Genomic DNA, 13,487 nt, shown 5'->3' on the forward strand with positions numbered 1-13,487 from the left:
TGGCTCACTGAAAGCTGTGTTTTGACCTTTGTTGAACTTATCACATGCCTTCTAGCCCTTGGTGGAGTAAATGTTTATTGCATCAATAAATATTTTGTCTCACTTTCAGACATACATTTTCTTAGAAGCATATTCACAATCACAATACATCTTTGGCCAACTGGGTGACCAGCCAAGATAATTAAATAAGATTAAGATGTAGTCTGTGTCTCTGGAAAAATCAATTAATAGGTAGGGAACATATTTTTTAGCCCAAAGTCAGGATACATGATCTTAAAAATATGATTATATATTTTCTTGCCCAGAAAAATATGAATATATAATGTATGTATATACAATAAGATCTGTCATTTTTGTTTTACTGTGTTATCCAAATATGCCAACTCCAAACACTGAAATAATAACCGCAATTAGTGAGTAGTTAACATTCTGTGAGCATCAAGAATCATGTGAAGGGCCAGGGATTTAGCACAGTGGTTCTGCTGCCTGCCTCACAAGCGCAAGGTCCTGAGTTCGATCCCCGGTACAAAAAAAAAAAAAGAATCATGTGAGGGAGGGCTGGGGATTTAGCTCAGTGGTGCCGCACCTGCTTTGCACGCCCAAGGTCCTGAGATTGATCCCTGGTACCAAAAACAAACAAAAAAGAATTATGTGAAGGGGGTTTCTATCATTGCATTTCATTTTTTCAATATCCTTTGGACCAGATCTTTCTATTATCTCCATTTTACAGATAAAGGGACTGAGCTTTTAGAAAGATTAAACTTCCCAGAGATTACAGCAGCAATGGAGGAGGGCTCTACTTGGTCCTCCCACAGGTTCTGTGATACTGACCTAACCATGACCTCTTAACCTCGACAGATCACCAGAAGAGTCACTTGTGGGCAAAAATAGCTGTGGCTTCTGGAAGTTTTTATTAAAACTCTAAATCTCTTGGCAGTAACTTTCAAAAGTCATGATTCAGACTAGCAGTGGTCCTTGAAAACAAAATCATGATGCGAATCTCCTGGCTACAGAGATGCTCTTGCTGCCAGAAGGGAATGCTTGGCCTTGCTGTGTGCGGAGACCTGTGTTCTTCCCGTCACTTGGCCTCATGCCATCACTGACTGTTGGGCACTGACAGTCATTCTGTCCCCTGAGGAATTATCTCCTTCAGGTTTAACTAGTCCTGTCTGTGTCCGTGGATTTCACTGCACTGGGATCCATCGCCCTGTCCACTGACCATAAGCGTAATGAACAGCTGAACAGTCATATAAATGTACATATTCCTGGGACCCATCCCACAACTATCACATAGGAGCCCTGAAAGCAGCGTTTTGATCACATTCCTCAGGTAATTCTAATGAATATTAACATTCAGAACTACAAGTAGAGCCTTCAGCTAGATCCTCCCAACCAGCAGCATCAGCAGCTTGTTAGAAAACGAAGCACTGGGGGATCCAACCCTGACTTACTAATCAGAGTTGCAATTTAACAAGATCGTCAAATGATTTATATAGGCACATTTCCGCAAAAAGAACCAATAACCTAGAATGAGTCCCAATTATTTTAACCTCAAGATATGGATATGAAATGGAAAACTATTCAGCGTACTGGGCATCGGAGCTCGGCCTGCCCGAATCCCACTTCCACCCAAAGGCTGAAGAGAACAATGTCAGGCACACCTGCTCTGTGGCACAGGCATTGAGAAGCAGTGTACTTAACGTACCCCCAGTTCTAGCTGTTTTCATGAGGCATAATCCTCACACTTACTCTGCTTTCCTTCATCATTTGTTATTTACTTTCATATACACTAAGAGTGAGAAAGGCTCCTTCCCAACCAACTAATCTTAGAATTTTTCATACGGTGGAAAGACTCTGTCTCACCTTCAAGTTCTAGGTAAACTGTTGGAGAAACGCAGAAAAAATGTCAGTCATTCTGATGAGTCACCTGCTGTGGCCTAAGGAAAATCAAGAAGGAATAAGAGCTTTCCCCCCTCTGAAGAATGTTCCTTTCCCCGCCTGGTTCGCAAATCTGAGGACAGAGGATTAGCAATATTCAAGGTGGCTTCCTCTCTTCTGAGTGCCAAGAAGAATGTGCTTTTGTTTAATCCTCCCTTTGTGAAATCTGTCAGCCTGTAGACTGAACAGGTGTCCCTTTTCTGAGCCAGCCCCTGATAATGGGGTGACGGTTGTGTGGGGAGAAATGGAAATGGTCACACTTCCTGGTGTGACCATCTGACAAAAACCACCAAGTGTCAGGCGCTCCATCTGACTTTGCAAAGCCCCTAGCTACATGGGAACCTCATTGATTGATTTTTTTTTTTCCTCTCCTAAAAAAATGTTGAAAATATGTTAAGCTCAAAATGGCGAGCTCCTCCTTTGAATTAAATATGATACGGTCTACTACTAAATGAAGGACTGTCATGACCTGAGCAAATACAATTGGGGGGAGAGGATTCGTGACTATTGCCACCAAATAATCCATCTTTATTTCCTCTGTTTCCAACTTGCCTACAAATTTGTATTTGTTCTCTTACCTCCCCCTGGGTAAAGCATAGATGAACAGCACATCTTTGGGGCTGGTGTGGGGCTGGCCCTCTTCTGTCCTAGTAGTGCACATCCCTTAAGCTCAGAAGGCTCCGCTTTGTACTCCAACCACACCCTTTAGCGAGGGCTCTGCCTACCGTCCCTCTGTGTTAGTGGTAGACAGTGTCAGAGCATGCTGTCATGTGCCGCCTCTGATTGGATTTCCATGGAACTCTTTCCTTGATGCAGCTCCAGAAGCAAGCGGGCCCTTTTCCTGCCCTGACCAGGCAGCTTAAAAAGCAGTTAGCGGTTCATCCAGAGTTGCCATCGTGTCTAAAACAATGAACAGATTTCCTCTAAGTTCCTAGCAACAGGTATTGGTATCAATTTCTACTCCTTGATCATCTGATTAACAAATGCTGAAAATGTAAGATTAGGGAACGCTGTGGGCTTGGACCCTCTGTGCCAAATAACAGCTATTTTACATGACCACTTCCAGTACAGAACACTGAGCCATCTCTCTGCTTCATGGTCCAGGATGAAGAACAAGCTGTGGTACTTTGAATTTGGCACCTCAGAGACCTTTGCAGCCACCTGCAAGAAACTCCACGACCATATAGAGTTGGAGGTAAGCTCCCACGTGGGGAGACTTAAGCCTTGTTTTTGCTCCTGGAATGTCACACACAGCCTCAGGACATAGCCTCTTGGGTCCTTAAAGGTGAGCCAGAGTGGAGTATTTGTAGCATCTCCATTCTGTCTCCAAACACTTCCAAACATCACTCAGGGCTCCACATCCCCTGGCTGGCCCACTTAATCACAGGTAGCCAGGGTCAGCTTCATGGCTGTGCAACTGTGCAGTCGCGAATCTCTATGCTCAGGAGGTCCTGTGTCACCATCTTGAAATCCTTAATGATTTTTTTCAGCAGAGAGTGTTGTATTTTCATTTTTAACCAGGCCCTACAAGTTATGCAGCCAATCCTGTTGGTGTACTTGTGTTCTCCCAACTGGCGCTTGTAGCAGCCTGCCCCAGACAGTTTGGCTTGTGGGCACCCCTTTGCTGCTTGATAAGCTGCCTGAAGGGCTGCTCTCCCGAAATCTTCTCATTGGCTGCCCTGGGCATGCCTCCTCGGACTCTGGCCCCCTGACAGCCCAGTCTCCCCTCTGCGGGTCCTTGGGCCTGTTGGTTCTCAGCTCCTAACCCCGCTTCCCTCAGGTTTCAGGCCTCTAGTCTGGTTTCCACTTGAGCAAAACAGGTAAGAGAGGCACCTAGAGCATTCCACCAGGATGGGCTTCTCCTGGCCCTGGCTTGGCCTTGAAGCTACCCTGAGCAGCCCAGTGGGGCCTGGGCATCCCTTTGAGAGGCTTGGTGGGCCTGCAGCACTGTGGAAAAGCCCACCCTCCCTTCCAGAAGGGAGGCTGTGGGCACACGCTACTCTCAGGGAGTTTTCACAAACCACACATAAAGCCAGGGGTTCTGTGCTCCATTTGACTCATCTGCCCACCTCTCCCCTTTGGTTGCTTGGTTACTGACACCAGGGTGGGAAGCACAGCTCCTTGAGCTCGGCCAAAGGGCGCAGACCCAGAGTCAGGCTTGTGTCCCCAAGTCTCAGCCGGCTAAGGCCACCTACACCTGGGAGACGCTGAGGAGCCAGCCCACCTCTATGTACTTGTGGAACACGCTGCCTGGGAGCTGCTGCTGAAGGTGGGGCTTGGCTGAGGACTGAGCGTGGCTGACGGATCCGTGAGCATTCTTCCTGTTGGCATAATTGTCTGGTGGGGTCTCTTTAAATACACCACAAATGAGGGACAGCCCTGGCCTAACCACGGCCAGCTGCAGCACACAGCGACTGTTTGTTCTCCCTGCAGCTGGCCTTGACATTGTGCCCAGAATACAGCAGCTCAGCTCCCCTGACTCTGTGGCCCGCCCTCCTGGCTCCACACTGGCCCCTCTGGGTCCAAGGAACAGCAGCCCTTCCTTAGCCAGAGAGGGCTGGTGGCCTAGTGGCAAAAGATACTGGTGGCCTCTGGAGGGGTGAGGTTATTAATGCCGTGGGTTGTTGGGCATTTTCAGAAGCATTTCCTGTTTTCTGTATCTCCCCATAATGAGTCTTTTTAGTATTTATTCATGAGGGTTAGCTGGGAGAGGGAGTCACAGGACAGAGGCTCTGACAGCCCACAGGATTGGGGCAGGCACCTTCCACATCCAGAGAACAGTGAGTGGACAGTCCTGTGATCCAGAGGCAGCTGTGAGAGATCCAGGGGACAAGGCATGTAAGTGACAGGCATGAGGAGACTGCAAAGCACAGCAGGTAGATGGGACAGCTCGGGACGCAGAGCAGGGAAGGGAAGCTACCAAGTGTCCCTCTGAGTGTGGCTGCTGCACGCACGGCCCTGACCTGAGCAGCACAAGGTCACCCCATCCAGCTATTTCCACTGTTTGCAAAGCCCTGCCACAGCCTTTATCCCAAGTCCTACAATGACCCTGTGGACTAAGAAGGCCAGGGATTATTATCCCTACTTGATGGAAAAACAAGCCGAGGAACAGAGGGTTGGAATGGTATACAGAGAGAGAAAAGTAAAAGGGGACAGAAAAAGTCACATACTGAAACTGCCTAGCGTAACACTCCGCATTTGTCATGACAACCCAGGGGGACAAGTACTATCATTTTTTTAAATGAGGCTCAGCTACATTCAATAACCTGACCAAAACTTCATTGCTGGCAACTGGGAAGAAAAGATTGTGGGTCTTCTGAAGGGAATTTAGCTTGGAGCCCAGTAAGCAGAGATTTACTTAATAAGTGTGAAAACCCAGTAAATCCTGCAGCCTTCTTCGTCGTGTGTGGGGCTGTCTGATTCCCCTAGCTCGGGCAGCTGTGCAGCTCTGCTGAGAAATGATTTGCAACGATTCCATGTCCTACTGCTCATCTGAGGAAAGCGTGAAGAGGTTTTGGTGGACAGGAGGACAGTCAGAGAGGAGACCGGCCCTAAAGTTTATAGATTTTTTCCACCCAGCATCCCATTTCATTTTGACCCATGGAGCACACAACCTGACAGGATATTCCTGTCATTGCTTTATGAGTGAGGAAACAGGCTGAGGAGTTTAGCAACTCCGAACTCAGGGAACAGAAAGTAAAATCTGCTTTTTTATTCTGTCCATGTATCTACCTACTGATTTTTGGTCACTGTAGCAAAACACGTAAAGCCCAAGTGAGATTTTCAGGGAAGGTCTCCATTAAAGGCCATTCATGGGCTTACAGGTGCTTTCTCAGACAAATGGCTAGTTGGGAAGGAATAGGAGACTTTGTCCCATCTATGTAATAAACCTCATAGCCCAGCTGGCAAGAGTGCTCTGCAGAACACACAGAGGCCAGTTAATACAGTCCTCACTGAGCCAACGCTGCAGGAACTAGTTCCAAAGAGTCACAAAGAGTCACTAGTCATTTGGGGGCTCAATGACCCAGGCAGGGGAGAAAGTGACTCCAAATATACTGCTCACCTGCAGGCACTTGGCCGGGGCTGGCAAATTGCAGGGGCCCCCACTGAGACTCACAGGCCTTGTTCTGCATTTAGTTAATGCTAAACTTGCTGAACTGTACGTCTGAGCCTCAGTATTCTCATTTATAAAATGGAGGTGAACGGGTTGGTCCATCTCCTGATGCCATTATTCAGATGAAGGTTTTGACAGCTTTGGGGGTTTTATTTTTTGTTTTGTTTTGTTTTGTTGGACCAGCTATTGTGCTAAGTGTCTCACAGAATCTGCAAACCATGCCTAAGTGGCAGGTACCCTAATGACCATTCCAGAGCAGGGAAACAGAGACTAAGAGGAGGTAACAAGTGCACAGGAAGTCCAAAAACCCATTGCTCAGGAATTTGGAAACTTGAGGGGCAGTAGAGACCCTCGAGAAGCTCATTCTGGAGCAGAGATTCTTAACCAGCCCTGGGGCAGAGCCAGTCTGTTGCTAATTCACAGTCTTTCATTCATTTTGACCTTTCAGATAACATTAAAAGCAGGCGTAAGAGTTTTGAGCAGAACAGATAGAGTGCAAACACTCACCGAAGATTCTTCCCCTGTGGGAACACTCAGGAAGCCCGTGGACACAAGGGCTGCACCAGGAACCAGGGTGCTCAATACTTTGTTACTGGCTCTAATTAAGAAACGATGTGTCGGTCCGGGGATTTAACTCAGTGGTTCCGCTGCCTGCTGCGCAAGCGCAAGGACCAGAGTTCGATCCCCAGTACCAAAAAAAAAAAAAGAAGTGACATGTCAGTTATGGAGGTACACACCCCTAATCCCAGCTACCCAGGAGGCAGAGGCAAGAGGATTGTCAATTTGAGGCCAACCTGGGCGACTTAGCAAGAACCTGTCTTAAAATTTAAAAAATAGAATAAAAAGATCTGGGGATGTTGCTCAGTGGTGGAGTTCTTGCCTTGCGTGAACAGAGCCCCAGTTCAGTCCTCAATATGGAAAAAAAAAAAAGCCATGTCATGGCACCTCCACACTCACCAACTATCTGTCACCAGGTCTAAGATGAGTCCCTAGGGTACTCTTTGATGCCTTTTTGCTTCCAAAGGGGCCTTTTATATTTCTTCTAACCTGGTTTCACCTGAATAAACAGGTGGGGTAGGGGACAGAGGCTCACAGTGAGTCACACACACATCCCCCCAAGTCCAGAATAGCCTTGCAAAGGTTTCAGGCCTGAGCACAGTGAGGTGGAGCATGCCGGGCAAGGCTTCAACTGGAGCCCTCAGTTTCCCTTCTGTGGAAATAATTCATTTTACTGGCTCCAGTAAGAATTCCTCAAATTCCTTGACATTTAATCCTTAAAACAGCTAGCCAGCTCCACTACTATGAACCTTGGCATGGGGAAAAAAGTAAATCCAAATCTAGAAGGTGCTCGAAAAAAAGAATTATCCAAGTAGGTATGGTGGTGCACACCTGTAATCCCAACACCAGAGAGGCTGAGTTGGGAAGATCAGGAGTTCAAGGCCAGGCTGGGATACATAGCAAGACCTTGTCTCAAAACAAAATCCAGTATACTTTGGAGATCCCTGCACAGCAGTTACTGCTCTTTCGTGCTCTGGGAATGTCCTGCTCACTGTTGTTCAAGGGAGCAGAGAAGGAACTCTCACACACTGCTGGGGGGAATGTACATGGTAAACTACTTGGGGGGATTGGGCAGCACAACAAGCTGAAAATGCATTTACAGACTCTCAGACCCAGCAGGTGTCTCTCCACATAGACCTGCGGAACTTCTGCATCTGAGCCTCAGGTGAGCATGGAGGTGCTGTCTGGCATGTTTGTAATACAACAAACTGGAACCAAGCCAAATGGCTGTCATTCTCACACCTTAAAAAGACAGTGTGTGGGCTGGGGGTTTAGCTCAGTGGTTTCACCGCCTGCTGCGCAAGTGCATGGACCCAAGTTCGATCCCTGGTACCAAAAAAAAAAGAAAAAAAAGACAGTGTGTGCATGTACTAAATGCCACTGGACTGTACACTTTAAAATGGTTAATTTTATGTTATATGAGTTTTTACCTCCACAAGAAATGTTTTTAATTAAAAAAAGTGGGGAGTGTCCTGGGCACCATGCTAGCAATATTTAATGCATATCATGATCTGGATTTCACCTAGGAGAATTCTAATACTAATGTTACGCACAGTCAAGTGCATGTAAAGAAGCTTCGTAAGTAATGAATCACATGACTTTAAGATTGGGTAGCTACTCCAATTCAGTGCCATTAGTTTTTCGGGGTTTTTTTTTTTTTTTGGTCCCACAGATCGAACTTGAGACCTTGTGCTTGCGAGGCAGGAGGCAGAACCACTAAGCTAAATCCCCGGCCTGCCATTAGTTTTTAAAAGAGAAAAATCAAAGACTTTACAGGCTAAGTAACTTGACCAAGTTCAACCAGCCAATATGTGTCAGGGCTTCAACAGATACCTCTTACTCTGCAATGGCATCCACCTGCAGCATTGCACATTCTTAAATCAGCGGGGAAGAGATGTCTAAGCCCTGGGGCAGCTTTTCTTGACTTTTCTTTTCTTTTTTTGGCACTGAGGAATTGAACTCAGGACCTTGCACTTGCAAGGCAGGTGGCAGAACCACTGAGCTAAATCCCTGGCCCTTGGTCTTTTCTGGAATGATATGAACCTTCTCAGCCTGGGCAGATAGAGCCTTTCAAAGCCTGAAGTAAGAAAGCAGGAATTGACCATTAGTCCATCCACCTCATCACCATGGGTGAAATGGAAGGGGCGCTTGAGAAAACAAAAGGGGTGAGCTGACTGTGCATCCCAGCCTAGAGTCAAAAGGAAGCTAGAGTGGTCGACCCTACCCCCTCCCTCAAATCCAGCAGCCCCCTCCCAGCATCTTCCTCACTGTGAGGCCATCAGTGCACCTCTTGCCTCTTCACATTTCTTTTCCTTGAGCATCTACCACGTCCCACAGCTCCCCATGCCCCTACTTCCTTCAGTGGTTTCCTGCCGCCTCCTACTACGTGTGCTGATTTCCTGATTTCAAAACTAATCCAATGGCATGGTACAGTATCTTAAAGTCCAGAGGGCCAAACACGAAAAGTAACCCACCATCTCACCAAGCAGAGATCAGCACCACTAGGATGGTGGCCTCAGCTCAAAATATTAGCCTTTGTTTCTTTAATGTCAAACATCCTAAGGACCTCTGTGATCCTTTAGTTCTGTTCATCTTCATCCATCTTTAAACACAGGGTCTCCATCTCGCTACTTCTTGCAGCCTTGTACTGATTATAAGTTTCCATCAATGGTACTGAGGATTGTTCTGCTAACTAAGGAGAAATTGTTTCTGTCAATTTTCCCTTATAAAGACCTATTGTTTGCTTGCAGTTTCGGTACATAACTTTTTCACTCTCTTAAATGACGCTCTTTTTTATTTTTTACAAATATATACCCTGAGGTTCACGTCAAGCTTCTATTCATCCATATGCTTTTATTTTTCTGTTCTTTTCCATTTCCTTTGTTCTTTGTGAATTGCTTTGATTTTCTTTTGTCTTTAGATTCCTCATGATACATGCTTTGTGTCTTTCAAGGACTTTGGAATAACTTTTTAAGATGAAGTCTAAGGCCTACATTTTCTCAAAGTCGTTGGGTATTACACACCAGGTTTGATCGACAGGGTCCCAGAAGTCTCTGAAAGCAGAGCCTGGAGGTCACATGACTTGTATGCTCCCCTCAACAGATTTGTGTTGTTGCTCCCAGCTAATGTTTGCCCCAGAAAGCTTAGCTTTCCAATCACCAAGGTCCCTTGGTAAAAGAATAACTTTCACCAAGCAATGTCTACCAAACAAGTACATCTCCTAAGTAATAATGAACCAAAAGGCCCTGCCAGTGGGAAATGTATCAGTTATCTTAGATATTTTAGAGTATTGAAAAGAATTTATGATCATCCTCGCTGCATCCCAGAGATTTGGGACCCTCAGAGAGGAGAAACATTCCAATCCTTTTTTCCTGTACAACTGGGCTCTTAAATAGACAGGCAATAATATATACAAATATGCTTTGTTGGCTACAGCAGGTCGGTCTGTTTTTTCTAACTTAGCATGTTCAGTCATAAACTTTCTGCCCTAGTCCTCCTAGAAGAAGAATTTAACTCTTTAAGGAATCTAACAGGGATTGAATTAATACTCATGTGCACATATGCATGTTATATCTGAAGTCTGTTAGGATCGAAAGATGGAGAATGATAGCAGCTACTCACTGAGCGGTTCACATGTGGCAAGCTGTATCCCTGGCCCTTGCATCCACTTTGTATTTAATCCTCACAGCAGCTCTGCGTGGTAGATGTGTATATGCCATTATTAAACTAGGAAACTGAGTCTCATTACAGTAAGTAAGTGTCCAAGATGAGATGAGTTTCAAGCCCAGATCTGTGATTCCAGCCCCACATCCCTCCCACAATGCCAGGGCACGCCCGGCAGGAGGTGGCTTTCTGAATTACAGGTTTGCTTTGCACTAATATATGTGTGTATTTAGTTGACAGAGGAGCTCCCATTCAGAACGTGCCAAATGTAGGAAGCAGTCAGCTTTCCGAAGCAAGAACTTCCTCATATTTTGCATCCCTAGGCTCAGCACAGGCCCTAAGATGAAGTCATCTTTCAGTAGTTACTGATTGATTTGTAAAATTGAACCGAAGTGTGAAAATCCCATATTTAGAGTGACCAGTAATAGAAATTACCACTTCTACCAGCCTCAAGTCACACCTTTTTGTTGGAAGCCACTAGCATCAAGGGGACCCACCCTGCTGCATTCGGTACTCACAGCGGGAGGAGGGCAGAGCTTGCCGCCTGGCACTCAGGCCTTCTAACTCTGCAGCGAGTGGGAAGACTCTCCCACGCCCAGCTCCGAGCTGTTGCTGGGATCTTTGAAAGTAGCAGAGGGTCTGGGACAACTGTGAACCAGGACAGGAAATGCCAGTGTTCTCCCACCTCTTTCCCACTGAACAGACTTAAAACAGGGAGTGGGCAGAGCCCATATGGAAGCGCGAGTGCCAGGCACTGTGGGGTTGGAAAAAATGACCCTGCAGGGCAGAAGAGGGGTCTGTGTTCTGAGCCTTTCTCATTGCTCAGAGGTCTACCTGCCCCTGAGCCCTGCCAGTCCCTACAACTACCAGTCCTGCGCGGGCTACAGGAGAGTGGACCCCTCTTAAAGCCTCATCCAGCCCAGACTGGCTTCAGCTCCCCCAGACAGGCTGCAAAGCCTGTTAATCTGCATCCAGAGCAAGAATCCCTTAATACACCACAGTGTCTCTAAGCCTGGGAAGGGTGGGGCAGCAGATAGGAAATGGCTTTGCCCTCTGTCCAACTCTGAGGCAACCCACCACCGTGAGCTCAGAGAAACAGCAGTTTTGTTTTGGAAACTGGCACCCAGTGCAGACTCACTCCTGGAAATGAATTTAGGCCCCCCATCCCCAGCTGCAGTGCTCTGCTTCCAGCCTGCCCGCCAGCACCCCCTTCCAGCTGCCCCTCTCAAAGGCACTATTGTGCCCGTCTGGCACCGCAACAGAGGAGGGCTAAAGAGGAAGAAAACATTTTCTGCCCATGGGATGTTCTCTAGCAGGTTGTGTGTACATGGCTTCCACACTGCATTCCTTGAGCCCACACAGACCTGCCAGAACTCCCTCATCCCTGCCAGAGATGGCAGAGCCTGCCAGCCCAGTGGCCCACCACAGCTCCCCGTCCAAGAAGGAGGAGTGCACAGCTGGGTGGACAAGGCTGGCAGAACAGGGGAGGCAAGTGCCATGGTGACACTTTCTCAGCACAGCACCCACTAGCCAGCCAAAGCAAATTCTGAACTTGGAATCTCAGAATTGGAAGGAGATTTGGTCCCACTTACCACTCAATAAAAGATTCATTCTCGCACATGCAAGGAAGTGGGGCTCCAGCCTCCTCCTCGATGCTCCAAGAAGAGGAAGCTCACTGTTTCTCACAAAGGCTGTCCCATTGCTGGACAGCACTGACTTTCCTGATGTTCAACAAGAGTTGTATGTTCCATTTCTCACCGCCTGCTTCCCTAGTCGGCACTTAGCGTGATGCTTGGAACACAATAGCTGTCCATAGGTGCACAACTGAAATCCCCATGCAACAGGCCTTTTTTCATCCCTTAGAGTCACACAAAACATACCTCCTCGCTCTTCCCTAGAACTGCCTTCAGAAGGCAGGGTGCTCCTACATATTGTCTTGCATTAACCTTCACTGAGCTACACATCCCCAGCTCCTTATACACCTCGATAGACAGACCCATAACTATCCTAATAGCTCATCTCTTGACATTGTTTGCAGTGCCTGCCTTAAAATGAAAAAATCGAATCCCATGTACCCAGAATTCTGTAAATGTGATGTCAAAGGTAACGAAGCATAAGCGTAACAGGCATCAGGTATGCGTTCTCTGTTCTCTCAGCTGGGTTGGCTGCTTGTTTCTGCCACTTGTATCTAATGCAGGAAAGCTAAAGGTTAATGAAGATAACCACAAACCCAGATGAATTTGGAAAAGAGCTTAGTGTGACTTGAGTCAGTGTTTCCTCATCTTGAAAAGGGAGGCTACAAATACTAACATTGCAAAGTCATGAAGATCTGAAGTACTTGCTTCATAACAGTTACTCAATAAATGATATATAGTAAGATGAATAACATTGTGGCCATATGTTAGCTACTGCCCACAAGTCATCAGCTCCTAAACCAATGTTAAAAAGCTGCTCCAAATGTGCAGGAAGCCACTGTCCTGGAAGATTCACCTCCGTGCCAGGCCAATTTTTGCGGGTAGATAGTACTAGACTGTCTTTCCAATAATACTATCGCCAATCATCAGCAGCACTCAATATAGCACCTTTTCTTCTCTGCGTATATCAGATTATTAACCCTAAAAACATTCTCTCTAGTTCTTCTCTAGGGAAAATAGATATCATTGTTAGCCCTGGCTGTTTTTCTTTCACTCTCAGTAAATTTCTCTATTCCGGCCATAGGCCCTGCAGATATGAAGATATCTACTTCCTTTTCTGTCTCATTGCTTCCAGCCAGTGGTGAGCTTGAGCCAGCCTGCCTGCTGGTGCATCTCTGCCCAAATCTCAGGGATGCCTTTGAGTGCTTTCAAATTGGCTATAATGAGAGTATTTGATAGACTACAATAACCGAGTTGCTTTTTGTCTCTGTTTTCCTGAAAAGCCTATTGTTACACATTCAGCAGCACACCAGGCCTCCAGAATTGACCTTGTCTGGGCACCTTGAGGACAGGGACCCTGTCCCATTTCTGCTCCATCCCCAGAGTCCAACAGAGAATAAGTAGCTTCTCATTATTCTTGATGGGTGAATGGGTGCCTTTGTCTTCTGTCTCTTTAATGCCTTTCTCATATGAAACATGCTCATGTGCCCTGTTCTTGTTAGCAGGTGTTTGGGAAGGGATTTCCTTTCGCCTTGGCCAGAGGACAACTTTATGCAGAGTTGAATTAACTTTCCATAGCT

The 13,487-nt window shown here is 46.6% G+C and overlaps 1 protein-coding gene across 7 annotated transcripts in view; it reads left to right on the forward strand.

Moving 5' to 3' along the window:
* Dgkg (diacylglycerol kinase gamma) overlaps positions 1-13,487 on the forward strand; it is a 187,498-nt gene that overhangs the window by 129,536 nt on the left and 44,475 nt on the right. For all 7 annotated transcript variants that reach the window (XR_204739.4, XR_015441042.1, XM_013072229.3 and 4 more), the window contains one exon: positions 3,043-3,133. Coding sequence is in view for 5 of the 7 variants with exons in the window: in XM_013072229.3 (XP_012927683.1) it covers positions 3,043-3,133 (91 nt within the window). In the remaining 2 variants the exon portion in view is untranslated. The remainder of the gene's footprint in view (positions 1-3,042; positions 3,134-13,487) is intronic.

This window comes from Heterocephalus glaber, unplaced genomic scaffold (assembly GCF_053883595.1).
Source record: "Heterocephalus glaber isolate CG9 unplaced genomic scaffold, H.glaber_assembly_v1.0 deba00001504, whole genome shotgun sequence".
Classification (NCBI taxonomy): Eukaryota; Metazoa; Chordata; class Mammalia; order Rodentia; family Bathyergidae; genus Heterocephalus; species Heterocephalus glaber.